Source organism: Lissotriton vulgaris, chromosome 5, assembly GCF_964263255.1.
Source record: "Lissotriton vulgaris chromosome 5, aLisVul1.2, whole genome shotgun sequence".
NCBI classification, from domain to species: domain Eukaryota; kingdom Metazoa; phylum Chordata; class Amphibia; order Caudata; family Salamandridae; genus Lissotriton; species Lissotriton vulgaris.
The window spans coordinates 81,862,503-81,888,443 of NC_141693.1; the positions used below are offsets into that span (position 1 = coordinate 81,862,503).

Here is a 25,941-nt window from a genome sequence, read left to right on the forward strand (position 1 = left end):
TTAGGGTGACAGAGTACTTTACATCACACACACCTTATCGAGAGTCAATGAATCTTATATGTGTAAATCAGTGTACAGGACATGTTACAAAAACAAATGAGGATTACCGTTCTGTGATGTGCATGTACGGGTTCTCTGCAGCAGGCATATTAACCCTCTATGCTACTTTATGAAGAATCAAAACTGCCATAAAACTTCGATCTCTCTCCAGAAGAAACATTAATTGCATGCAATTTATTGACATTTTTATTGTTTGCTGAAAACTGCTGGACACAAAGAAACAACAGGTGCTTCAAGCCAATGGTTATTTCTGAACACAGCCCCTCTCCCAGGTCAGTGCAGGTGTGGCTGCACCGGTCGCACTGTCCTAAAGCCGGCCCTGAATCTGACCCAGCACACAGTAAACAGACCCCATTGCCAAACAATGCATACATTGCATGAATCATAAGAGACTGCGGCAGAGTGCAGGGGCTTGGAAATGTGGGATATAAGTCAGTAAGGTATACAAGGAAAGTGATTTATCAATAAGGGCAATTCACAGGGCTGCCTGTTTACTGGGAGACACCATCTCTGTTACCATGAGAACAATCCTGGAGGGGGTGTGAGGGAAGGATGAGGGGCTGAAGCTCCCTGCAGCTCTCACACCAGCCTCAGGTCCACTCCTCCCCAGAGATAGAAGAACGGGAAGAGCCTCTCTGTGAAGGAGGCCTGCGGGAAGGTGTAGAGAAGCTCCATGGAGTCAGCATTGTACAGGGACAGCCGCCCCCCCTCGTAGTCCAGATATACACCCAGCTTTAGGAGCGTCTCACGAGGAGGCAGATAGGTCAGAGGGGAGGTGAGAGCCAAGTACTGACCCCCCCCAACTTGCACAGCCCAGAATCCCTCCTCAGGTGACACTGTGACGAGTGTTGTCCTGTTCACAGACTCTTGTGCGACCCCCACAAACCACACTACTCCCTCCTGCAGCGGCTGCACCTCCCAGTAATGTCTGCCGGATGTGAACCCCTCACTCCCCAGCACACAGGGGAAGCGGAAGGTGAATCTCCTGGGTGTGTCCGGCAGGGACTGTGCTGTGTCTGTCTGTCTCACTCGTCTCCCCCCCTCAGACAGGATGAGCTGTGGATGAGCCGTGTCAGGATCCAGAGTCACCATCACTGCAGAGAAGAGTTTCAGAATTAGAGATTTAATGACACAAATAAAGGCTGTAATTACTGCTTCTGTTTTTCATTTGGTTAATATACACCACATCTGGAAGGGGCGCGCTGTGCTAGAGAGCACACAGCAGTAGACTGTGCAGTACACTAGAGCGTGCATTCATCTAGAGCACACACTACACCAAACATCACACTGCACTACATAGACATTCTACTACACACTACACTGCACCACACATCAAACTACACTACTTCAAACTTCCATACATGAAGCATGCTACCCTACACTTGCTACACCACACTACCATACATGACACATACTACACTACCACACATGATTCAAAATATACTACACCATAATCCACATAAGACGCATACTGAACTACACCGCGCTACCACACATGAAGCATACACTACATCACACTACTAGACATGAGAACATAGTGCCCTACAACACACTACCACACATGACACATACCACACTACACCACACATGACCCAAATGACACTACACCTACCTGCCACACATAACGCATCTACATTACACCGCATTACCACACATGGAGCATGCTGCACTACAACCGTAACATGTACACAAAAAGAAGCTACCCTGAAAATAAGCGACCGGGAAATTGCAATGTACTAAATGGAGTACCAGGCATCTAAAAAAAGTGAAGGACTGTCCTCACACACCACCAGGTGTCATGCTTCATCCACGGCAGTCCTCGTTCTCTAGAAACTGTGTTTGGTAGAGAGCAGCCTACACCTGGAGATTGGGAGGCACTTCTAAAATCTAAGTGGGGGCCTGTGCAATAGAATGATTTAAAAGCCAATGTAAAAGCCGATATAACTTTATTCACTGGGCAATCACTTGGTATTAAAAGTAAATTTGGGGAATGGGGGAATTAGTACCTCATCACCACTGTGATTGTAGTCGTCGACATGTTTCTGCCAAAGTGGCCCTCAGGATCCATGACATTCATCAGGACGGAAAAAACTGTGGGCTCCTATCTTACCAAAATTGGTCCAAAATTACCACTGTGTAGGGTGCCCTTTGTCCTTAGTATATATTTTCACCCTGTAGTTACTATGGAGGTAAACAACAAACTCACATTCAATGAGACCACAATAGCAGAAATACTGAAAGCGCTCTCTTTACCAGCTCTTTCTACAAACAAAAAAGACCAAATCTGTATGGCCCTACATGGCGCTTTCATGACTGAATTCCTTCGAAAGAACACATCTCCCAGATAGTCACAAACAAACCAAGGATTTTCTTGAACAACAAGGAGTTCCGAAAGAACTGGTCAATTATTGCAAGGAAATGCATGAAAGACTGGCTGGTATTAATAATCAATACAGCAAGGAAATTGGGCAACTTACTACTCATAGAAATAAAACAGTGAGAGTAAATTAAGGACAACATTGCACATTTCCGTTTTAAAAAAGAAGCTGGAAGAGATTAACAATGATCACTCCCAATACAAAGAGTACTTGACACAATGAAAACTAAACAAACTTAAGAAGGATGTCCAGAAGTTCAGCCATGAGAAAACCTACCCATGCGTTACAGTAGAACATTATGAGAAACCTCAAACACAAACTGCTGGGAGAAGACAACAGAGATTCAGACCGACACCATTGGACTGGACCTTCAGCTCAGGAGATGAAAGGAGCAGTAGCGACAACAGCAGCGACGTGGGGACAAGACGTCCTCAAAAACAATATTACTAGGATCCCCACCAGCAACCGCCTATGCATCCACCAATGCACCAATTTGGCTACTGGCAACAACCCTAATACCCTCAAGGATTTCCATTTGAACACGGTCCTCCTTCTTCTTTATACAGAGGCAGGGGAAGAGGAAACAAAAACACTCAAGACAACAGGCTAGAGTACATTGGGAAGATCAAGCACCGAACATAGTGGTGACGAGGAGCAAAGGGAAAGACCCGGGACCAACCTGATTGTGTTCTTGCTGACAATGGCAGTAACATAGGGAAGGCCACATCAGATGGAGGTTATTTCAGGGTCCTGTGCTTGGCCCATTGCATCAACCTGGTGGTGCAAGAGTTTCTCAAAAAAGAAGACATAGTCAGCAACATACTGACCACCTGCAGAAGAATCTGCACTCATTTCAGCAATTCTTTTAAAGCCCAAAAGCAGTTGCGGATTAATCAGCGTACTAATAGAGCAGAAGTTAAAGCCCTGATACAGGAGGTGCCAACATGTTGGAACTTGAACTATTACATGCTGCAACTTCTGTTTGAGCAGTACAAACAGATCAATTAATATTTCATTCTAAGAGAAGGGGATGCAGTTTGGAAGGCTATGACCATGGATGTGGTCAAATGGGGCCTAGTCAAATGCCTGACACAGATGCTACTCTCTTTTGAGGTTTTTACACAGGAAGTTAGCATGGAAGACAGTACAACGGGCCAAACTATCCCATTGTTCCATCTGCTACAGAACCCGGTAAAGAAGGTGTCTGAAAGGTTCGACCCCGCTAGTGTGAATGAAAAAAACAGAAGCGCATGCCTTGGTTGAGGCTTAATCCGTAGCTTGCCTTGTAATATAAAGTTGCAACATTACATATTTGCATCCAAAGCAGTAGTTCCCAAACTTTTGACTCCTGAGGACCCCCACTTAATCACTCCTGGAAGCCAGGGACCCCCAAGCAATTTGTACAATTTAAATTTCTTTTTAAAAACACCTTTTGAAGCAGGGGCAATTTTCAAGAGGGAGACAGCCTGAATTGGGCCTATTGGCATGGACATGTATGCATACAGCAGTGTATTATTTAGTGGTACAAATCTTCTGCTCTCAGCCATAGCAGCACCTTTACATTCTCATTCCAGAGCCTTGGAGTGGTGACCCTTCCTTACATCAACAGGTTGAATGATTGTGAATTATTGGCATTTTGACCTATTCACAGTTTAAGAAGGTCTAAAATATTATACAATTATGAAGCATTTTATAATAAAGACATGCCCCAAGGAGCAACGAATATTGTGAAAATTCTAACAAGATAGTGCACAATGCGATGAGTCCAGTGTACAGAACAAAATCAAGGTCTATGTTAGGAGTTCATCATGGAAGTGCAAGAGATGACAGGAAGGTATCTGCACAGGAGGCATATTGTTTCAGCGAGATCATGGAACAAGGCTATGCCAATTACCATAAACCCCGGTTAGACATAATCTTTAGTCACAGACAGCAGAACAACATTTTACCACCAATGGGTGAGCAGTGCAGTTAATACCTTGACTGCTAAGGCAATTCCCGCTGGGTGCTGACCTACTATGAATACCATTGTTCATGACGAGCTCAGCTCGTCATAAGCACATGACCAGTGTACTGCATGACGAGCTGAGCTCGTCATGAGCATGGAAGGGGTTAAGGCATATTTCAGAGAGGCCTCGCTTGGCACCTGACATGACTCTCTCCTGTTAGGATGTCCACTGCCCGGTCCATTGCCAACAACAAACTGCAAAGGCTACACAGAATAAGAGCTTGATATGTCTGAATATGAAAGCTTGACAGCACACATAATTCACCCAAGGGCTTGTGGAAAGTGAGCAATCAGACAGCAGCACGAAAATCCTACTGCTGATCCTGGCTCCATTTATTTTTACCTGCCTGCCAAGTAACGGTAACCTATACACATGTGCCTTTCAATGCTTTATTGCTTTTATTGTATTGCCTGCATTTTCATTGTTGTGTCTGTGACTGCTGTTGTTTGTCTTCCCCCCGCTGCCTGTACGTGGTCGGTGCCCTTTTTCTTCCCTCTGTTCCCCTCGCTGTCCTTGTGCTCTCTCTGCACGGTCTTTCCTTCTGTACCCCTCTCTGCCTGGTTTTCCCTTCTGTTCCCCTCGCTGCCCCCGTGCCTCTCTGCCCGTTCTTCCTTCTGTTCTTAGCTGCCCCTATATTTCTGTATTCTGTATTTTGCCTCTGTGCCACTCGTTTTTTGTGCCTGTCTGCCCTCTGTGCCACTCGTTTTTCCCTCTTTTTTGTGGCCCTTTTGCCTTCTGTTCCACTCGTGTTTCCCTCATTTTTGTGCCATTCTGCCCTTTGTTCCACTCGTTTTGTGTGCCTTTCTGCCCTCTGTTCCACTTGTTTTTCCCTCGTTTTTTTGTGCCTTTCTGCCCTCTGTTCCACTCGTTGTTTGTGCCTTTCTGCCCTCTGTTCCACTCGTTTTTCCCTCGTTTTTCTGTGCCTTTCTGCCCTCTGTTCCACTCGTTTTTCCCTCGTTTTTTGTGCCCTTCTGCCCTCTGTTCCACTCGTTTTTTGTGCCTTTCTGCCCTCAGCGCCACTCGTTTTTCCCTCGTTTTTTGTGCCTTTCTGCCCTCTGTTCCACTCGTTTTTCCCTCGTTTTTGTGCCCTTCTGCCCTCTGTTCCAGTCGTTTTTTGTGCCATTCTGCGCCACTCGTATTTTCCTTGTTTATTTGCCCCTTTTGCCTTCTGTTCCACTCGTTTCCCCCACCGCTGTGCCCCCTGCGGCCCCGCCCCCCTGACTGCCCACTGCCCATTCGCTGCCCCCGCCTCCCGATTGTATTGTTGTGGTCTTGCTGCCCCTGCGCCAACATTCACACCTCTAGTGTGCATTTGAGGACATATGGGCGTTTCATTTTTCACTACGACGACCCGTACTCGAGTCCTGCGGACCCCTTGGGAATGTCTCACGGTCCCCTGGGGGTTCGAGGACCACAGTTTGGGAAACGCTGATCCAAAGAGTACATCTGTTGCACACTACTTGATTCATGGTACAACAAATAATCTGACCACTTTCATTCCTTTTCTGAAGGCAATGTTTCAAAATACAAGAGAGGAATTGTTGAGCAAGCTGTAGACCTAGAAGAAGAACGGCTGGAACTTTGAGTCCCACCCCTCAGTTCTGGGGTGCCACCTTCAACTTCCAGATAGGGCAGTCTTATCTCACAGCAGCCAACAACATCATCAACAACAGCTACAGTAGGACTGGGCACAACCTCTACATTGTATTGGTTTCAATCGGCAGGGCTTAAGTCAAGTGCAGAGGCGATGGCAAAAGAGGTTAAGCAAGTGGCAATACCAATGACCATCCACAACATGTTCCAGGAATATCTGGATGACTCAAAAGAGGTCAATGTGGACCAAAAGCCATTGATGTAGTGGAATGTGAAGATGGCCAATGGCCAGAGTTCAACTGGCTGGCAATAAAGTCCTGTGGCCAGTGTTTCATCTTAGTGTCTGTTCAGTGCAGCTAGGGCGGTTATTACAGTGAGAAGGACCAGTCTCTTGTCACAAAACATGGAAAGTCTGACTATGATTAAAATGAACCAACATTTCAAACCACTATATTACGAGAAAAGCAACAAAAAAAACAATATTATATTTAATTACAGAAATTGATTTAGGCCAAACAGTATACTTTATTAAATGTATCCCAAAAATATATATATATTATCACAAAGCAGATCCAATCATATTCTTTTACATGGGGTAATCAATACCTGCTCTATACAATTAGATAAATATTTCATTGCGCAAACACATTACAAAATAATGTATGTTCCATGTCCACCAGATAACAGAATGAGACACCACCGTAGGCATCCGAATATCACATACATCAACATTTAAAACCATGTGGTATATACAAATAAAAAGGCTACAAAAATAATAACATCATGATACATCATTACGGATCGAATTGCAACATATACAGCCAATGAATAAAATGGCCAACAAGAGTATATATACATGATGACGATGACTTTTCAACGCATTTTTCACGAGCTAACCCCCCCTTCTTCAGTAAAAAGCCACCACATGTGCAATGAAAACCTGCAATGTATATGATGTTCTTAATGGCCATTTAAATAAATATATATTTATAATTGAAATGCATCTCAAAAAGAAAAGCCTTGTCAGGTGCGCTCAAAAAAGAAGAAAAGAAAAATGAAGAAAATCTAAAAAGAAGACACAGAAAGAATCAAGAAGCCCAATGTTGTGAAAATGATGTATACGTACGTTTACATGCATGTGATAGTAACATGCTATAAAGTTTCTTAGTACTGCGCCTGTGCCATTAGCTGATCATCATGCATGACCAAACATAATGACCAATGTTATGAACAGTGGGACCCAGTAATGAACAAATGGGAGTACGGTCAAAATACTTACCCTTAAATATGTAGTCAGTTATTGACTGAAAATACATTTTGTAATGGTCTGATTTTGCTGTCCAGAGACACTAGTGAATAGAAACCCAAAATTATGAGGATAAATAGGTATATTACTTAACATAAGGTGATGCCGAATCAACTAACTAGTTAGTTAAGTTTACATATCATGTAGAGTAAGTTGGGGGGGTAATTTGTGCTCACTAATAAGACTGAAAATTCGAGGGCCCAAGACCGTCTTAAGTATGACCGCCTGCTTCCAATCTAGGCTGTAAAGAGATGAAGCCAAGGTCGCCCAGCTGCTAAGGTGAGAATATATTCAGTGGGTCAACTGAGTATATAAAGAATTTTTGAGAAAATAGGGATCAAAAGTTACTCCTGTTGCATGCTGCATAAGCTGAGCTTAATAGTGAATACTGTTCTCTTTGAATCAGCAGCATAAATAAACTGGAACGGTATAGAAACCTATGCAAGTGGATGACGATTATTAGTGTAATATATCTATAGGCAGAACATATCTAGAAGGTAAGATAGTACCTTTAATTTCCTATCGAAAGTGTCTATTAATGAGAGAAATATAGGCAGATGTGTGTAAATATCAACACAGTAAAAATACTTAATTACCTTGCCACTTAACAGTTCGGTTATCAGAAAAGCTGTCCGCCGATGCAGAGGCACCATGGGATAAGAAGGGCCTGTGTGCCGAAGATGTTTAGGCATGGCATGCAAGCCACGGATATCGTCTAAGGCCAATTATGGGCTAGATGTAGGTAATTGTGATTTACTGATTTGATACCGAATTTTACTGATTCGGTATTTTCGAATCGGTAAATGCTATGTGGGTAAAACTTCGGTAAAAAATACCGAATCATTAAGATTCGGTATTTGCCATTCATTCCTATGGGCCTGGAGGCCCATAGGAACGGATGTCAATTACCGAATCAGTAATTACTGATTCGGTAAAATAGGGAAAGAGTCAAGGGTGGCAGGGTGCCACTTTGACACCCTGTTGCACCCCTGAATAGTGCTTATGTGCACATGTGGCACACATACATGCCCTAAGGCGATTGACTAGGGGAGAACCAATCAGTTTCTCAGTTGGTCGTAGGCAGTGGAGGGGTTTTCACAATGCCTACTTAAGAAGCAGTATGGCGGGTGTGTGCGGTGGGCGCGTGAAGCAGGCGCGCAGGCCAATGGAAAGCCTGTCTGCACCTATCCGGACGGGTCCAAGGGCCAGTTACTATGCCCCGGTAATCACTCACTCCAGGAATTAATTGCTGGTCTACATTCATGGGAGGCATGCTATCTCCCCCTGAATCACAAAGGTAGTAAAGTCAATAAGGATCCTAGTATCCCCACAACATGGGGCCCAGGAGGCAAGGTGGCATTTTAACCCTCAACAAATATTGTCAGCACCAAACACTACCCCTAGAATCTCTCAGCCTAACCATACTGACCTCCGGGTAGTGTATTTGAACATACGCTCTCTAATGAAGCACCAGGATGAAGTCTTCTATCTCCTGGAGTCCGAATCCCCGGACATCTTGTTATAAACAGAGACCTGGCTCACGAAGGTGTCCTCTCCAGACATACTTGCGGCTCACCCCCAACAACTATTATATCCTGCAAATCAATAGGAACATGGGGAAAAAGGAAGGAGGGGTGGCGGCTATCATCAAGAAAGAGAACAGTCTTGTGAAAAGTGACCCCTTTAGAGCTCCTCTCGGTGGAGAATCTTGTTATCCACTGGAAGTCTTCATCCCTGTTTTTTTACTTGTGTGCTGTCATATCAAACCCCCATATACATGCCAGACTGCCCTCAGGCCCTGACCGAATCTTTAAACATCTCTTTGTTGATCATGCTAATGTTCTTATGGTTCGAGTTTTTAACTATTGGGGAAATGAGGCAGAAGGGGGACAGCAAGCCAAGGACTTGACAGCTGTCCTGACTGACTTAAATCTGGAACACTAAGGGGCAGATTTACCAGCCCCTTGCGCCACTTTTGCGTCACTTTCAACATGGGAAAAGTGACACAAAAGTGGCGCAAGGGGCTTGTAAATCTGTCCCTTATTGAATTGTCCAACTCACATCAAAGGGCACACCTTGGACCAGATATGGACCACAAAATTCCCTGTGCAGAATTTGAGTATAGCTCCATGTGGATGGCCCGTTCATCACGTGATGGCCTTTGTAGTGTCTCTGCCTTAAATGGAATCTCCCCTGTTGGCCCCACTCTCTGTTCTAGGAATTGGGTTCGGGCTAAACTCACAGCCTTCTGTGAGGACTTGAGAAACCCTCCTCCCGTTTCGAAGATATAGATGCCTATGCGCAGGACATTATGAGCTGGCTGACAGTGGCCAGTAATGATCATGCACTCCCCCATAGAACTAGAGCTCCCAGGCGCCATGAGGCCAATAAATGGTTCTCCGACAACCTGAAAATTTCCAAACTGAACCTCAGGCAAGCAGAAAATAAAATGGTGGTCGAGATACGGGCCAGACTTGAAAAAAGAGTACACTCAACAACTTAAAAATTACAAAAATCTTTTGCGGCAAACTAAAGTAAGCTTTTTCATAGGCAGAATCATGAAAGCCTCTAATAAATCTAAAGAGATTTTCAAGATTGTCTCTGATCTTTCTAACCCAGACCGAGTTACTCTGCCGATTTTACCCACTCAAGATTTGTGCGATTCTCTGAATGCCTTTTTTGTAAATAAGATTAAGATCATTATGAACAGTATTCCTCCCTGTCCACCACTTAATAATCTATCCGCGGATGTGGTGAATAATCAAATGCTTACCTGCTTCCCCAACTTAATGCAAGAAGACCTAACACTCTTTTTGACAAAGTTAAAGTCTGGTTCACCAACTGACATCTGCCCCGAAGGTCTTGAAAGCAGTATGTATTTGTTTGTCTGAACGTATACTATAAGTTCTTAGTCAAACTGTCAATTTAGGGGTGGTCCCTAGGTCCTTTAAAAAAGCAAATATTGATCCAATTATAAAGAAAGTTGGTGCTGATCCTACGGATATGAAAAATTTCCGGCCTATCTCTCTTTTATCCTATTTTGCTAAATTACTCAAGTACCACATAGCCCGTCATCTATGTCTATTCATTGAAGAGTCAGGATTATCCCATACACATAAGGTCGAAACGCGTCGGCAGGAAACAGATAGAGGTTTGGAGGAAACCAAGAAAAAGAAACACTGACCCCGTCAGGGCAGTTGAGTGGAAAACGTTCACGTTCCTTTGCAAGAGACTGTAAAACGAAACCTCCGACCCTATATAGGACCACACAAAATTAGGACACGTTAAGGACTTAGGCAGCTTTGGTCCCAGGAAACATCATTGAAAACTATAGGACTCTTGAAATGTATCCCTATATGGGTAAAAAGAGTGGGATCTACTTGTAAATATCCCTTTGTAAAGATACTTTTTGGTTTAATCACTTGCGGTGTATGTGCAATTGTAATAATGATGTATTTTTTGTATACATAAGTGTATTGTGATATAACTGTTTTCATGTATTGAAAAGAAAAAAAAGAAACAAAAAGCCTTCAGATGCATGAAACGTCAAACAAAAAAAAAAGGCTTGAAGTAAAAATAAAAAAGAAATGGTTGCCCAAAGTCAATAAAAAAGACTTTTGCAGGCTAAAAAGAAGAGTTGTAATTTATGGTTTTCAGAGGCACCTGTCTTTATACACTACTGTGTACAGTGACAGCAAAATACCACTTGAAGAGACAATAAAGCATCCAGTGCCGCTATATTAATAGAAAGACCATCACACTCACCTTTTTCTTTTTGGAGTTTGTCTGTGTACACAAAAAAAATTAATATAAGCTCACTAGAATTTGTTTTTATATAAGATCCATCTATTATTGCTCAGTTTATAAACTTACCTCTTGCTGCTTTAATTAAATCCCCTATTAGAAAAAAGATAGAGAAAAATACTTTAATTTTGTTTTGAGGATGTGAATTTATTTCTGCACTGCTTGCTGGTGAAAATAGACAGATAAAGGAAAACTAAGAACGGGTAGTACCAGCTACCAATGAGGATTTTCTAAATATTTTATTAGTTTTTGCAAAACAAAATGTCTGTAATGTCATACTCATAAAATATTTCTGTTTATATACTCGTAGATATGTTACATGTTTCAAACTGACCAATCACATTCACATTCATTATACTTTTCTAAAATCTCTAAATCATTGGCATTTTATTTTGAAGTATATGACATCAAGTTACTTTCCACTATAAGGGCTTTCCCTGCCTACCTTAGGGGTGACTTATAAGTATTAAAATGGAAGGTGTAGGCCTGGCAAAGGTTCATTCTGCCAGGTTGAAATGGAAGTTTAACACTGCACAGCCAGGTTGCAGTGTCAGGCCTAGAGACATGTTTTGCACTCCTACTGAAGTGGGTGGCACAATGTGTGCTACAGCCCACTAGTAGCATTTAATTTGCAGGCCATGGCTACAGGTGGTACCATATACTAGAAACTTAAAAGCAAATGAATGTACCAAATATATCAATGGCACCAGGGCCAGACTGGGCACCAAAACCGGCCCTGGCAAACTGCTCGGCAGAGCCTCCCTAGAGGGGAGGGGGGTGCAGCTGAGCGGTTTGCTAGGGCCGGCTTTGGACTATTTTGTTACAGGGGGACGATTTTTTTGACCCCTGGTAACAAAAAGGGCCACAGGGCACCAAAACCAGCCCCCATCCTGGCGGCCCACCGGGGAAACGCCCGGTGCCCGCTACGGCCAGTCCAGCCCTGAAAGCCACCCTCCCTAAAACGGTAAATGGGATCGAATTCCATTGTGCAAACAACACTTTAACTTTCAATACTACTGGGACAAAATTTAGTTCAAACAAATCTTCAATTTTGGATGTGTATCTAATACCCAACAATGCTTCATTTGCTCATTCGCACAGGTAGCAATATATGAAAGCAGAATTTCAGCCTCACTATTACATAAAATGACTTCACTTTTCATTAGTTCTATTACCCCTAAACCCCTGATGCATAAAAAAAATCTCAAACTCTCTTTCCTGCGTACTCTTCCTAGTATCTAGAAGCAACATTATAGCATCCTCATATAGCTTTCATCCATCTATGGTATAGAAGGGCGAACCTCAGCATCTTTCCGTATTGTGATCGTCAATGGTTCGTTAAAGAAGGCATAAAGGACCAGCAACAGCACTGCCTAGATCCTCATAATATTTGAACCGTTCCGGCCTCTGGCGCATTAATGGTAATCCCTACCTCTGCTCTCTAATGCATTTTCTCTATCAACCTCGCAATCTAGGAGTGTATATTAAATTCCTCCAGAATATGAAAAAGAGTCTCCCAGACCATGAGGTTGAATTCTTTTCAACATCCAGTAGAAGGATTGCAGCAGGAGCTTGATTAACATATAAATAACCAAACTGATGCCCAGCAATAAAGTAATTCAGATACTAGTTGATTAATTAAGCACCAATCCCATTAAATCTGTTTCCCGGCAATTTAATAAGTAATTGGTTGTCTGAATTCAATAATGTTATTGGTCGATATGAATTTAGATCCTCTGCATCCTTTCCTTTTTTCAAAAAGCTGACCACAAAATCTGAATTAAAAGAGGGTGGAATGAGACCTCTTTCTAATATGGAGTTAGCAGCTAAAAGCAGAGGCTCTATGTTATGTTGTTATGTTATGTTATGTTAATAACACTTCTATAGCGCACGGCTGCCCCAGCCAAGGGGCGTCCCGGCGCTTCAGGAAGAGTACCCAGACACAACACAGCAAAGCAGGATGGAAGCACAAAGAACAGAAACCTAAGAACTATGAGGGAACAAATGCGTTTTGATGGCCCTCCTAAATTTCAGCAACCCATCAATTTCACGAATGTGAGAGGGAAGAGAGTTCCACAATTTTGCGGCCAAGATCCGGAAGGAGCGACCTCCCGCTCTACATAGTCTAAACCATGGGACCATAACCAAGTTTTGGCCCAGAGATCTCAGAGGGCGCGAGGGCACATAAGGCCTCAGAAGATTGTCAAGGATCTGGGGAGAGGCCATCTTGAGGATCTTAAAAGAGAGGCACAAGGTCTTGAAGTGAATCCTCTGTGCCATAGGCAGCCAATGTAGAGAACGGATGGTGCTCTCAGCAGAGCAGAACCTCGGTAGTCCCACCAGGGCTCTAGCTGCAGCGTTCTGAATACGTTGCATCCGTTTATAGAATTACGGTAGAAAACCATTGTCCATTTAGAAAGCTATTAACTACCTCAAACATCTCTTCCTTGGAAAAGGGGCTGATCATTTCTTGCCTATCTTCCTTTAAAACTGTAGGCACATCTTGCCCCACCCAGGAATATCTCTAGTACCACTGTATCAAATACCTGAGTACAGTTGTAAATCCTGTTTTAATGTTCCAGAAAGATTTCATTTATATGTCCCTGTTTTGTACTGAGTAACCACATTGTGGAACATTTTAACTTCCCTGCTGGGCACATTCACCCGCTGTGCTGGGGGGGGGGGGGGGGCGGGCACACTGCGCCCCCGTGCTCATGACGAGCTCAGCTCCTCATGCAACACAGTGCTCGTGTGCTCATGACGAGCTGAGCTCGTCATGACCACACCCGTTTCTTTAGAACGCTCGCACAGCAGGGGAATTTGCCCAGCATGCGAGCGTTCTAAAGGTCATGACGAGCTCAGCACACGAGAACCGTGGCTCATGACGACCTCAGCTCGTCATGAGCGTGGGAGGGGTTCAAATATGTCTAGAATTCTTGGCTGCTTGCCTAATGGCTTGCCTAGCCATAAACTTCCTGACATAATTACTGTACTTGTTAATCTTCTGCCTGTAAACCACATTAGTTATACAACAATATGCATATTAATAGTCATTCAATGGGCACTTAGCTTTACCGATCCCTTTTCTGTTCATCTCAGAATATTGCTGGGAAAGTTTATCGTGTGTTTCTTGCACAAGTTTCTCCAGGGACAGTTTTTGCTCTTTAGCATTTCTATTAATAGTAAAACATTTGTATATCAGCTGTCCCCACAGATAAGCTTTTAAAACATGCCACACGGTGTTTGGTGGAGCCAAACCTTGAAATCTCGCATATCTCCGCCTTACAAACTTTAACCCATATCCCCTCCTGCAGACATTGTTTATTAAAAACCCAACTCTTAACTTGGGCCTTCTGCCACTTACCCAAATCTGAAACTCAAGAGTAGCGTGATCCGGAAATCTATTGGGGAATATCTGATGACATTTAAAAACCAGGGGCCTCATTTATGAAAAGTGACGCATTGCTGCGTGAAAACAGTGATGCGTCACTTTTCACTGCGCACTCCTTATGACATTCCTGATGCGTCATATTTAATGTATGACGCATCATGTCGCAAGGAGTTACAGATACGTCAGTATTTTTGACGTATCTGTATGCGCAAAAGTGACGCATTGCTGGAGTTTGTCACAAAAGTGACGCAACTCCAGCAATGCGTCCTTTCACATGGGGAAAGCCCCATGTGAAAGGGCTTGCGTCAGTCTTACGCCTGCTGTGACGCAGGCGCAAGATTTTGACGCAACAGCGTCCTAAAAGTGACGCAGTGAAATCTCATAGATTTCACTGCGTCACTATTACGAGGCTTTTTGCGGGGGAACGCCCCCTCTGCATACATTATACCTGACGCAGGTATAATGTGGCGCAGGGGTTTAAAAAGTGACGCATCTACCTAGATGCGTCACTTTTCAAATATGGCGCTACGAGGCGCATTTTTTACACCACTGGTGCGTCACAAAAAGTGACGCACCGGCGGCGCAAAACTGACGCAAGGCCTTCATAAATAGGGCCCCAGGTTCTTTGAGACAAGTAGAAATCAATCTGAGCGGCAGTTCGAAATCTGCCTGAAAAGCATGTAAATTCCATCTTTTCTGAGAAGGGTTCACTCCAACACAAAACAGGACCCTTTGATAGTTGTGCATGTTTTTAGCTACCTTGGGTTTCTGCTATCTTTTACAACCTGAAGAGGAGTCCACTTCAGGGTTTTGCAGAAAATAAAAATCTCACCTATAAAAATCGCATCCAGAACTTGCAATAAAGATTGGAATAACTCCTCATATGGCCTAGTGTTATCCTCCTCAGAGGCATAACAGTTAATAGAAGAAAATTGGACCGATGAGACTGAGCAGTTAACGCAACACCAACTGCCCACCATGCTGCTCACCCAGTCATTAACTTCCACAATCAAATTCTGAGCTATAAAAATGTTGACTTCACTATGGTTTGCCAAGGTGGGCGAGAAGGCTCAATGACCAGACCATTTCTTAAACACTGTGAACTTCGCTAGCCTGTATGACGGAATATGGGTTTCCTGTAATAACACAAGGCACGGATTACTCTCCTCTATACAGGCTTCAATGGCACACATTTTCGGTTTAATATTTAGCCCATTGCTATTTTATGAAATAAACTTCAATATATTCCTTTTAATCTCTGCCTCCCTCCGATTTCTGCAAGCAAACATACAGCATAAAACTGCTTAAAGTGCTAAAACATACATTTCCCCTCTTCTCCCCTTGCTGTGACTCTCACCCTCCCCTCCCCTCCTCTTTCCCACCTTCATTATCTGTCTATTTCCCCTACTCCAACCCCCCCTGAATCTCTCCCCTTGCCTTCTTTTCCCCTTACGTATTTGTGCTTATTGTTTATCTCGACCTTACCAGTAACTATGTGGCCATGCTCTAAGAACTGTGTAACCTTTGTAACGATGTAACCTGTAACTATGATCTGATGCTCATGTAAAGCGCTCTGATACCTCCGGGTCTAGCCAGTGCTATATAAAACTTTTAAAATAAAATAAATAAATAAATCACCTTGCTGAAGTGCACCTGATGCTCAGTGAATGTCGACAACTCACACATCTCTGTATGAGGTACGCTATTTCCCATTTCCTTCAAAAAGTGCTTAGGTCTGCGCCTCAGCTGCTTGAAACCTTAGGATCATGCTCTTAAACTCTTTTTGCCTTCGAGCGGATTCTGAAGTCATATCCGAAAAGATTAGAAACACAAAGTTATCAGGCGTCCTAAATGACTTCTCCGTCATTGCCTTGGCCAGGTTTCACTCTTTGATTCTTTTGTCTTCACTGTTCACCAACATAGTCCTAGGATAGTTAGCTTGTTCAGCAACCTGAGCTGGGACTGTGTGAGTCTGCATGAATGTCTAGTCTGATTATAATCTGGAATCACAGGAGCCTTTATTAATTTTTTTACCCAGGGTATACACCCAATGGCGTCATCGCTATGTTCTGTAATTCTAGTTATCCATAAATTGGACTTCCTTGCAAGATTCTCCATTTGCTCCTGCTTTTCCTTGAACCAACATGGCTCTTTCTTGAGATTTCCTTTGCCTTCTTCAAGTGAGTGAACCTTATCCTCACATTCAGACACTCTCTGCTCCATCTCATTTAGCCTGTTAGAGAGGCTCCTCAGCTGTACACACACTGAGTCTAACTGCTCTTTTAATTCATCTGCCATTTTTGACTGTATTGGTTTAATTGATTTGACGTCTCTTAACACCTCCCCTAACATACTCAGTAGACGTGAGGCCTCTCCTTCTCCCCCAGCTGGTATAGTGAGAGAGCATCTCTCACACTGTGCTTGTCTCAGCCGCTCTTCTTCTTCTTGGCATGCCCTGCAGAATGTTTCAGTGTGCCTATTCTTCTTGTGTAGAGATTGTCAGAAACTGAGAGTTTAGTCACTTGAACATTTCGCTTAGGTGGGGATTCAGCACCTGGGCCAGGACCTCGAGGAGACTCTTTCTGGCTTCTCCCAGCAGTATTAATTCCGCTTTTGATACTATTCCTACTGACCCGGACCCGGAACTGTGAGTATAGCAAGGCCCCTCCTTCAGCATTATCAGAGGATGATACTCCCTCCGGGCTATTTTACAAACAATCATTGCACAGAATTCCTAGATCCACCTCTCTACACTAAGTAGCCCGCTCTATTTGCTCCCAATGCTTTACCTGATCTTGCAATGTCTGTATTTCCTCACTGAGCAAGTAGGTACAACAATGGTATCCCCTGATCTCTGGGACTCTGACCCTGGCTCACTTTCTGGAGTGCACCGGGCCCCAACAGCCTCAGTGTCCATGGCAGGTGTATGGCTTAGCGTATTAGCAGGTATTCCCTAGTCTTCTCCCAGAGAGGTGCATGGCACACATGCAGCAGCTATAGCCCGGGCAGCATGCTTCTGGGCATCCAATAACTTGCCCAGTGAGGTTTTCTTTTTCTCATTAGCGTGCTTTGATGTCTTCAATGACTTGTCTTGTTTCGCCTGCATTATCTTGGAGCTCCCTAATGGCTGAGATCACAAATATTCTGGACACATAAGAGGTGAAGAGGAGACTCTTTTGTTTACTTGACCCTAAAAAGTCTGTAAAATAGTTAATAAAGACACAGTTCGAAAGGCCGGTTCAGAAGAGAGGGCATTCTCCAAACAGAAGGGAAGAAATCAGCAACAAGGCAGCGGTCACTGAGAACGCAGGTATGTTGGCTGCGTATGAGCAGAGAGAGGGGACTCTTTTACTACTAGACCCAAAAAAAGTCTGTAAATGTTACTAATAATGACACAGTTCCAGTGCCATGCTCAGCGGAGAGAGCGTTCTCCCGAAAGTTGTGATGAATCGAAATACAGCAGCGGCCCCGGATTCAAAGCCAACAAGAAGCAATGCTCGCTAAATGGCATTGCTATACGGTGTCCCCAAGGGCCTCGCCTTCCTGATTCACAAGATATACGCCCCTCTGCTCGGTGCTCCAGGACCAGCTTCAGCGAGCTCTCTAATATGGCAACTTGCCCTCTGATGTTGCCTCCTGATGATGCCAAAGCACTGAGGCTGCGTTGTCAAAGCCACCAAAAACACTGAAACCACCACGGTTAGGCCCGCAGCATGGATACCGAACAGCCTCCAGCGGCTGCCATCTTCCACTGCCGAAAGAGGAGCAGCAAAGGCGGAGATTGAGGGATGTGCTTAGTTCCATCTCCAATTCCCTCCGCACCATCGGTGCAGATGGTGTGATGGCATCTGAAGTAGTCAATGGGACCTCGGACCGACATCTGAGGGCTTGCCAAAAAACCTATCAAGACCTGGAGCTGCTCCGACTTGCGACCAACGCACACTTCACAAAGTTAAAGTAGGACCAAAAGTCTAACTTTATTACTTTTCGGTATTCACACAGGTAAGTTACTACTAGTAACTTCACTACTAGTTACTAGTGCTAAAGTTTCTGCTAGTAAGTTTCTTTGAATTATGCACAATTTTATATTCTTACAGTTGTTTATTTGTACATTTTACATTCATAGTCCTAACCAAAATATTTTTGGGAGCTTCACACGAATGGCAGTCAACATGTTTTGCGTTTTTTGGCACACAAGCCTGAGGCTTTCTCAAGGCTAAAAACACATTGTCTGCAGGGAAGTGGTGGAGAACGGAAAGTTGATCGAGTGTCCTTTGAAATGTACCTTAAAAAAATCCATTTATTTATGCTAATGTAATCACATCAAAAATGACCAAAAAGCATTGTTTGCATTAAAAAATCGCATACTATGCTTTTCTCTCTTCGAATATTTGGGAAAGAACATACCAATAGCGCACAGCTTTAATGCTTGCTCATAGATGAGGACCATGTCCCTCTAAAATTATACTTCTGACAATGGGCCTTGCATGTAGGAAGTTAAGGATTTTAAAATCTGAGAGCTTCTGTGAAGAAACGACTAAGGTTCCTGATGGCACATAAGCTTGAAAACTTGAACTGGGATATATGTTTTACTGTTTACAGGGGCTGCAAAATACCATATAAAGAGATCATAAAGCATCCAAAGACGCTATATTAATAGAAAGACCATCACACTCACCTTTTCCTTTTTGTTTCTGTAGTTTGTCTGAGTACACAAAAACAAATTAATACAAGGTCACTAGAATTCGTTTTTATATATGATGCATCTATTATTGCTGAATTTATAAACTTACCTATTGTGTTAATTAAATCACCTATCACTGAAAAGATAGAAAAGAATAATGTAATCTTGTTTTGAGGATGTGACATTAATTTCTACATTGCATACTGGTGAAACGCGACAGATAAAGGAAAACTCAGAAAGAGTAGCATTAGCTACCTGGGAGGATTCCTAAATATATTTATTACTTTTTGCCAAACAAAATGTCTGAAATGTGATATTCATAAACTATTTCTGTTAATGAAGTCATAGATATTTTACCGTGTTTCAAACTGACCTATCTCTTTCACTACACCTTTCTAAAATGCCTCAATCATTGGCATGGTATTTTGAAGTATACAACATCAAGTTGCCATGCACTATAACTAACCCGGGGCTTAGTACTACGCTACACTCGCGGAGCGTGCGTAGTTTGTGCAACTACACGCTACGTGAAGTGCACGTAGCACAGTGCAAAAACGCGTCGCGTAGCGGGCATTTTTTGCTTGCTCGCGGCCCTCAACGTCAAGTTGGCGACTGCGAGCGAGCAAAATAACATCCCGGCGAGACTTTTTCCTCGTTCGCGATCAGCAACATCAAGTTGCTGATCGCGAGCGTGGAAAATAAACCTCCCGGTGAGATTTTCAATGCGGTGAGGTTAGGTTTCTCATTGCGAGTGGTAGCGTTTGCTCACGACCGCTCGCGATGAGATACTACCAGTCCGTGTTGAGAAAGCTGCCGCTCGAGTAAAAATCTACTCGAGCGGCAGAAAACGACCGCTTACACTGTGCAAGATGCAGTTTGCAATGATTGCACAGTGCGGACAAGCATCCGACACTGTGCAATCAGTGCGAACAGCATTTTCCCTACCGCACTACGCAGTTCACGTAGCTTGCGTAGTGCGAAGTGCACTTCGCGTAGCTACGCGTAGCACTACTACGCGAACTATGCCCTGGGTTAACTGTAACTGTTAGAGGTCTGTAAAATAGTAATACATTCAATTTCAATGCAGATTATAAAAAGGCTTCAAAGATATTTAACAAACAATACATTCAGACATTTGTAAACCTACGATCAATTGCAAATTATTTTTTGTTGATATGTCTGCTCTGATAGCCAACAATAGGTTATGATTTTCAAAACTGGCATTTTTGAAGATTTTCAAGACGAAGTACAAGAATCTAATTTGAATAAAATCTCTTTTTGTGTATTGGTGTTTGAGTGGGCATTGCCTTGTTCATTGTGTAGGGGACTTCTGTGTTCGTTTAAAGTAGACATAGGCCAGCTGATAGCCCCTCTTTAGAGCAAAATATGGTTCCTAACATCTTCTTTAACAGATGATGCATGATAGGCAGTAACAATCTTCTGACAAGTTGTTTAACAGAAATAGTCTATCTTATCGCACAGAAATGGGGTGCTACAGAATTACCCACACTGGCGCAATGGAGCAGGAACTTGGATTTATTGATGTTTACAGAAAGGGTGGTGTATGTAACCAGGGCTTGCCCTCGTAAATGGAACAAGGTTTGGGCTAGTTGGAATATATATAGGGGGGAACTGTGTGAACCGTTGCCAGAAGAAGGTGGAGATAGCTCAGATGAAGAGGAAGAGGGGGAATGGGACTGTGACAACTGAACTACTAAACACAGTGGAAAGCATAACGGACTACCTCATGTGGCACTGTACTTTTGAAATTCTGATTCTATGTAATTGTGTATCTAAATCTTCGCAGAACTATTGTCGTATTGATTGTCAACGTGTAAGTTGGCGCCGAGATGCTCTCTGGAGCGATTGTAGCGCGGTATAAATGGGCAATTACATTACATTACATTACATTACAAGTTTGTTACACTGAAAATAATAAAAATTGTTTAAAAAAAAAAATAGTCTATCTTGACTAGATTGGTGGTTGCCCTCACCCTTCTTTCATGCAATTTCACATACCTTTGTCCTGCAATAGGGACAACAAATGTGTTACTTGTGCAGATTTAATACTCGGTTGCTCACAATTTCAAAGAACAAACAAATCTGCATTTGGAACATTACAAGACCTAAACAGTGTGAACTATCTCAGGGGATCATTGCCCATTGTGTCTGTGTGCAGACTCAACTTACATGATGCATGCAAAAAATTACACCTAGAAACATATTTTTCACAACATTATTAAATATCAAAATGAGAAAAGAGCTTTACATGACATAAATAACACAGACAATGATAGTCAGAAATGCGAACATCGCTGGCATTCTCACTCTGTTGATTCTAAATCGGGTCACCAAAGCCCACACATTAGAAAAACAATAGTTGCCTTTTTTCAGTTGTGTTACTGTGGAGAGTTTCATTTCTCATAATGTCATGCAGGTAACTACTCAGAACATTCTATTGATGTCTTGAAGCATTTCAGCATCCTGGGCTAATCCAACCAGAACAACAAAGCGATTAATGTCTATGAATATTCTAGGCTAAGACAGGAAGAAGAATTTTATTTTTATCTGTATGGTCCACACTGTCTGTGTTACCTCTGAGGTCTCTTACAGAATCACTATCAGACACAGTCTCTGATGGATCTAATGTTAATATAAGTCCCATATTACCACTTTAATCCATAGCCAGGAGACCATCCATTCCTCATAGATCTCTCTCTGTCTGTATCTCCTAGCCAAAGATGATACTTGTGTTCACTCCCATCAGCAATAAGGTTTTACTTTTAGCTTAAACCTATATTCCTCGATGTGCCTATATTTCTCAGATGTGTCTGTTGGGAAGTTCTGTAAGATTCCAGAGGCTTCTCGATAAATAAAAGTATAGAGATGCTGCTCAGCTGCCTACCCTTGTGGAAATCCCACACTAAGGCTCGGATTTACAAAACACGCTCAAAATCAGAGCAGAACGCACAAATGCTGCGTTGCATGCGAGGGCGAGAGAAGGACAGCACCATATCAACAGAGATATGGCACTCTCTACCCCTCTCTTTACCAATGGTGCACAATCAGGGTGCTGACCGCCATTCACACAACTTTGTGCCAAGTGCATGAATCTAACATAGGTTCTTTTGAACTGGAAAGGTACCATTCCAGTACAAAATACTATGCTGATTTTAAATGTTGCCACTGATTGGACGTATGCTGCACAGTACAACACACATGCAAAGTGGAAAGCATTAGAAGAAATTAGAGCGTTTCTCCTGTTAACACCTGCTTCAAAGTGGTGTACTTTTTTGCGCAAAACCTGGTCTTCTAATGTTAGTACATAGGGTTTTGCTTGAATATACATCAGTCATTTCATGGAAATGCCCATGTACCACCCATTTAACGGCCCCTTGAAAGTAATTAATAAAAAACAGCACTCACTGCTACTTTGTGTTACTTATAGCAACTTTACATTGCAATACATATTTTGTGCTGGAAAGTAAATAGCACAAACAAACATTTTGCTCTGGTCTGCGTCACTTTCATAATGCAAACACAGCGAGAAATGTTTGTAAATCTGGGCCTAAGATGCTATTGTGTTGACTGGAAATGAAAAAAAATGCTACAGCTGGGATAAAACGGTAAATCCTGTGCTACTAGGCATCGGGTTAGCTAATAATCACACAGGCCATGATTTACAGAGGGCGTCCGCTCTTGTGGCCGAGGCCTTGCGGTCATAGCAGGAATTTTGCACTGCAGTCACTGATTGTAGAGGTTCCGCCACAAGCATAGGGCCCCCGCCATGAGTGTAATACCCCTGTCACGAGTGTGGGGTCCCCGCCACAAATGCAGAGGTCCTTTGTAAATCAGCTCCGCAAACATTAACCAATACCCAAAGGAAGAAGTCAGATTTGGAATTCTGATTAAATGTAAATGTAAAAGTGCATGTATTTATATAGTGCAAATTACTGACTGAGGTCGGTATCTAAGCGCTTACTTAGGGAACCCGTCCTGGTATTCCCCTGTGATATAACCCCGGCAGGGTATCCACAAGGTGAAAGCCAGGCATCCCGCCGCGAGGGGCCGTTGTGGAGATTAAGCAAGCTATTGCCCAGAGTCGCAGAGTGTGAACCTGTGAGTCGAGAAGGCACCGGAGCGAGAATTATCGAGTCCGTGGAATTTTTATGAGCCCAAGACCCGCCGAGGCGGGGAATTGAACCCTGGTCCAGGGCCGATCTCAGCTTCCGGGTCTGCCGCCTCTAACCCCTGAGCCACACTTTTCCACGATGTGGAGGAGTGCCAGATCGTTACAATATCCGATACACATTCTCCACAGTCTCTCCTCAGCCCCAGAGTCACAGGGTTCAGGTTTATCACCCGAAGGTGTAAGGACTTAGTCAATGTGCCAGTATGAACTATATGCCCAGTTGGACTGTAGCCCATACATAACCCAGTGAGCAAGACTATGTAGTCAGACAAGATGAGTTCAGGGACACAGATGAAGTACAACCCCTCTTCCATTGATGAATAACACTCAAAACTATTAAGAAAGAGGACATATATTTTAAAATATTTATGTTAAACTACTTACCTAGTATGTAAAACACAGAATATAAAAAGAAATATAGTGAACTATGCCATGGTCAGAGAAAACTGCAAGAAAATCACTAACTTCCATATTGAGTTCCTCATGCTTTTTGGAGGTGTTATGCTAACTTTGCTAAAGCAATACATAGCAAGACTGTTCTTGAGTTTCTGAAATGGTTCACACAACATACTTGTGGTTTCGATATGGAATAGCAAGTTAGCTATTTCCTATCACAGCTTAGTAGCGCGTGCGAGGCAGGAACATAAACTGTGACCAGCTGAAGGCCACTTCTTCACACTGTCTCCTCCAACAGTGGTTTCTGCTGCAAACCAGCATAACTTTTGCCTTAATAGCCATGGCTCGAAGGCCCTCTCTATCTATGATCCAATATCGGAGTTTCTATAGTATCTGATTTCCGATTTGATCTTATCCTACTTTTTATTTTGAAAACAATAACAGGATTTTAAGATATTAAAGCAAGAATAGGACAAGACAAGCATGATGCAAATGTGCCAACTCATGTATCATAGTGAGGGGATACTGTTAACATTTATATACAATCCTGGACAGCAGGTGAGTATTGTACAGTCATTTCTAGTATTCCTACGCACGTCTAAAACTTCTCTCTTTCTATGACAGAAATAGAAGAGCCTTAAAAAAGACAAAGAATGGAAAAGACTGAAGGTCTGAAAGGAAGATACGATGGAAATAGAAAAGCCTGAGTGGGTCCCACCACAGTAATCATGACATCCCGTAAATATAATTCACATATATGTATTTGAGATGTTCTTGATATCATATATAAGATAAAAAAGACTATTTGCATATATGTAAATAAAATAAAAATGCAAGCTAAAAAGGCCCAACTGCAATCAGCCCCTTTTGGCAAATAGCCTAATTTCATACAGTTGTCATCTCCACCATCAACTCCTTCCATGAGTGAAAAATGTGAAAGGCTTATGCAGCATGTGCAATTACAACAAATGTTACTGTTCACTGTTAAGAAGGTGTTTTGTAACTGGTGACCCTTCATTTATATATATTACAAGAGGTTGTGTCATTTTGAACAGGTTAAACAAACATGAGATTCAAAATTTAGAAATCACAGAAGGGCGAATACTTTTTTGACCCTTTTATAAGTCAATCTTCAAAGGCCTACAGTAACAGGGGATACCCATCTCACACAAAGAAGGTACCCAATAATACAACAGAAGTTTTCCTCATCCTGCAATCGTTGTTTATTTGAGCGTGCCATCAACACCTACGCAAAGTTCTAGATATTCTGAGTCCTGCTATGTGTACCAAAATGATACGTTGTCTGGAGCTGCCCCTCTCAGAGTTGCAGGGGAAGCTAGAACATAAACAGCAACTGGCTGAAGGCCACTACTCACTGCTGTCGCCTCTGACTCAGGTTTCTGCTCCCAGCCTGCATGACCTCTACCTCATTATCCCTGGAGTGAAGCTTCTATTTAGCTAAAGTCTGATACCTGGGTTTTTATAGTATCTGTTTTATGATTATATCTAATCCTAGTTTTAATTTTGTAAACACTGACAGGAGTTGCACACATTAAATAGAATATATGAACATAAAGGAAAGAGCTCTACCATTCTGTAGATTGTATGTTATATTCTGATGGGTAATTATGGAATGGTGATGTGGTTTGACTTTAAAGTGGCTACCTAAGTTAACAAAACAACTGTTAAAAACTGACTCTACATATACTGCACCAAAGTGAGGTACAGTGTGTATAGAGTCCAAGAGTCTCTAGAGGTTTGGCAGAGGTTAAAGTTATATAGAACCTTACTCTCTAAAGTGGTAGCTTGGTCGAGCAGTAAGGCAGTATCAGAGGACAGTGTTAAGCATTTGATGCATACACTCAGTCAGCAAATGAATTCACACACCCAAGAACTGAACTCTAGGCCAATTGTTTTGTATAAAAAACATACTGTTGGTTTATTTCTATAACCAAGCAAGCCTGGTACAGGTAAGCATAAAAATACTTTTCAGTAGTAAATTACTTGTATGAACACAGTTCAAAATTGCAGTGTAACTTGTACTGGTTTTGGTTACAGTTTTACGTAAGCAGTTTGCAACACATTGAAGGTATAGTACATTCAATTGAATGGGCTTTTTAAGTAAAAT

General features: G+C 42.7%; 1 protein-coding gene across 6 annotated transcripts in view; it reads right to left on the reverse strand.

Moving 5' to 3' along the window:
* Window positions 1-228: 228 nt before the first annotated feature.
* LOC147710254 (butyrophilin subfamily 2 member A1-like) overlaps window positions 229-25,941 on the reverse strand; it is a 162,590-nt gene continuing 136,877 nt past the window's right edge. For all 6 annotated transcript variants that reach the window (XM_086920945.1, XM_086920943.1, XM_086920944.1 and 3 more), the window contains 5 exons: window positions 19,335-19,361; window positions 19,220-19,246; window positions 11,220-11,243; window positions 11,112-11,132; window positions 229-1,154 (listed from right to left, as the gene is read on the reverse strand). In XM_086920945.1, coding sequence (XP_086777071.1) covers window positions 640-1,154; window positions 11,112-11,132; window positions 11,220-11,243; window positions 19,220-19,246; window positions 19,335-19,361 — 614 coding nt within the window. In that variant the 3' untranslated portion in view covers window positions 229-639. The remainder of the gene's footprint in view (window positions 1,155-11,111; window positions 11,133-11,219; window positions 11,244-19,219; window positions 19,247-19,334; window positions 19,362-25,941) is intronic.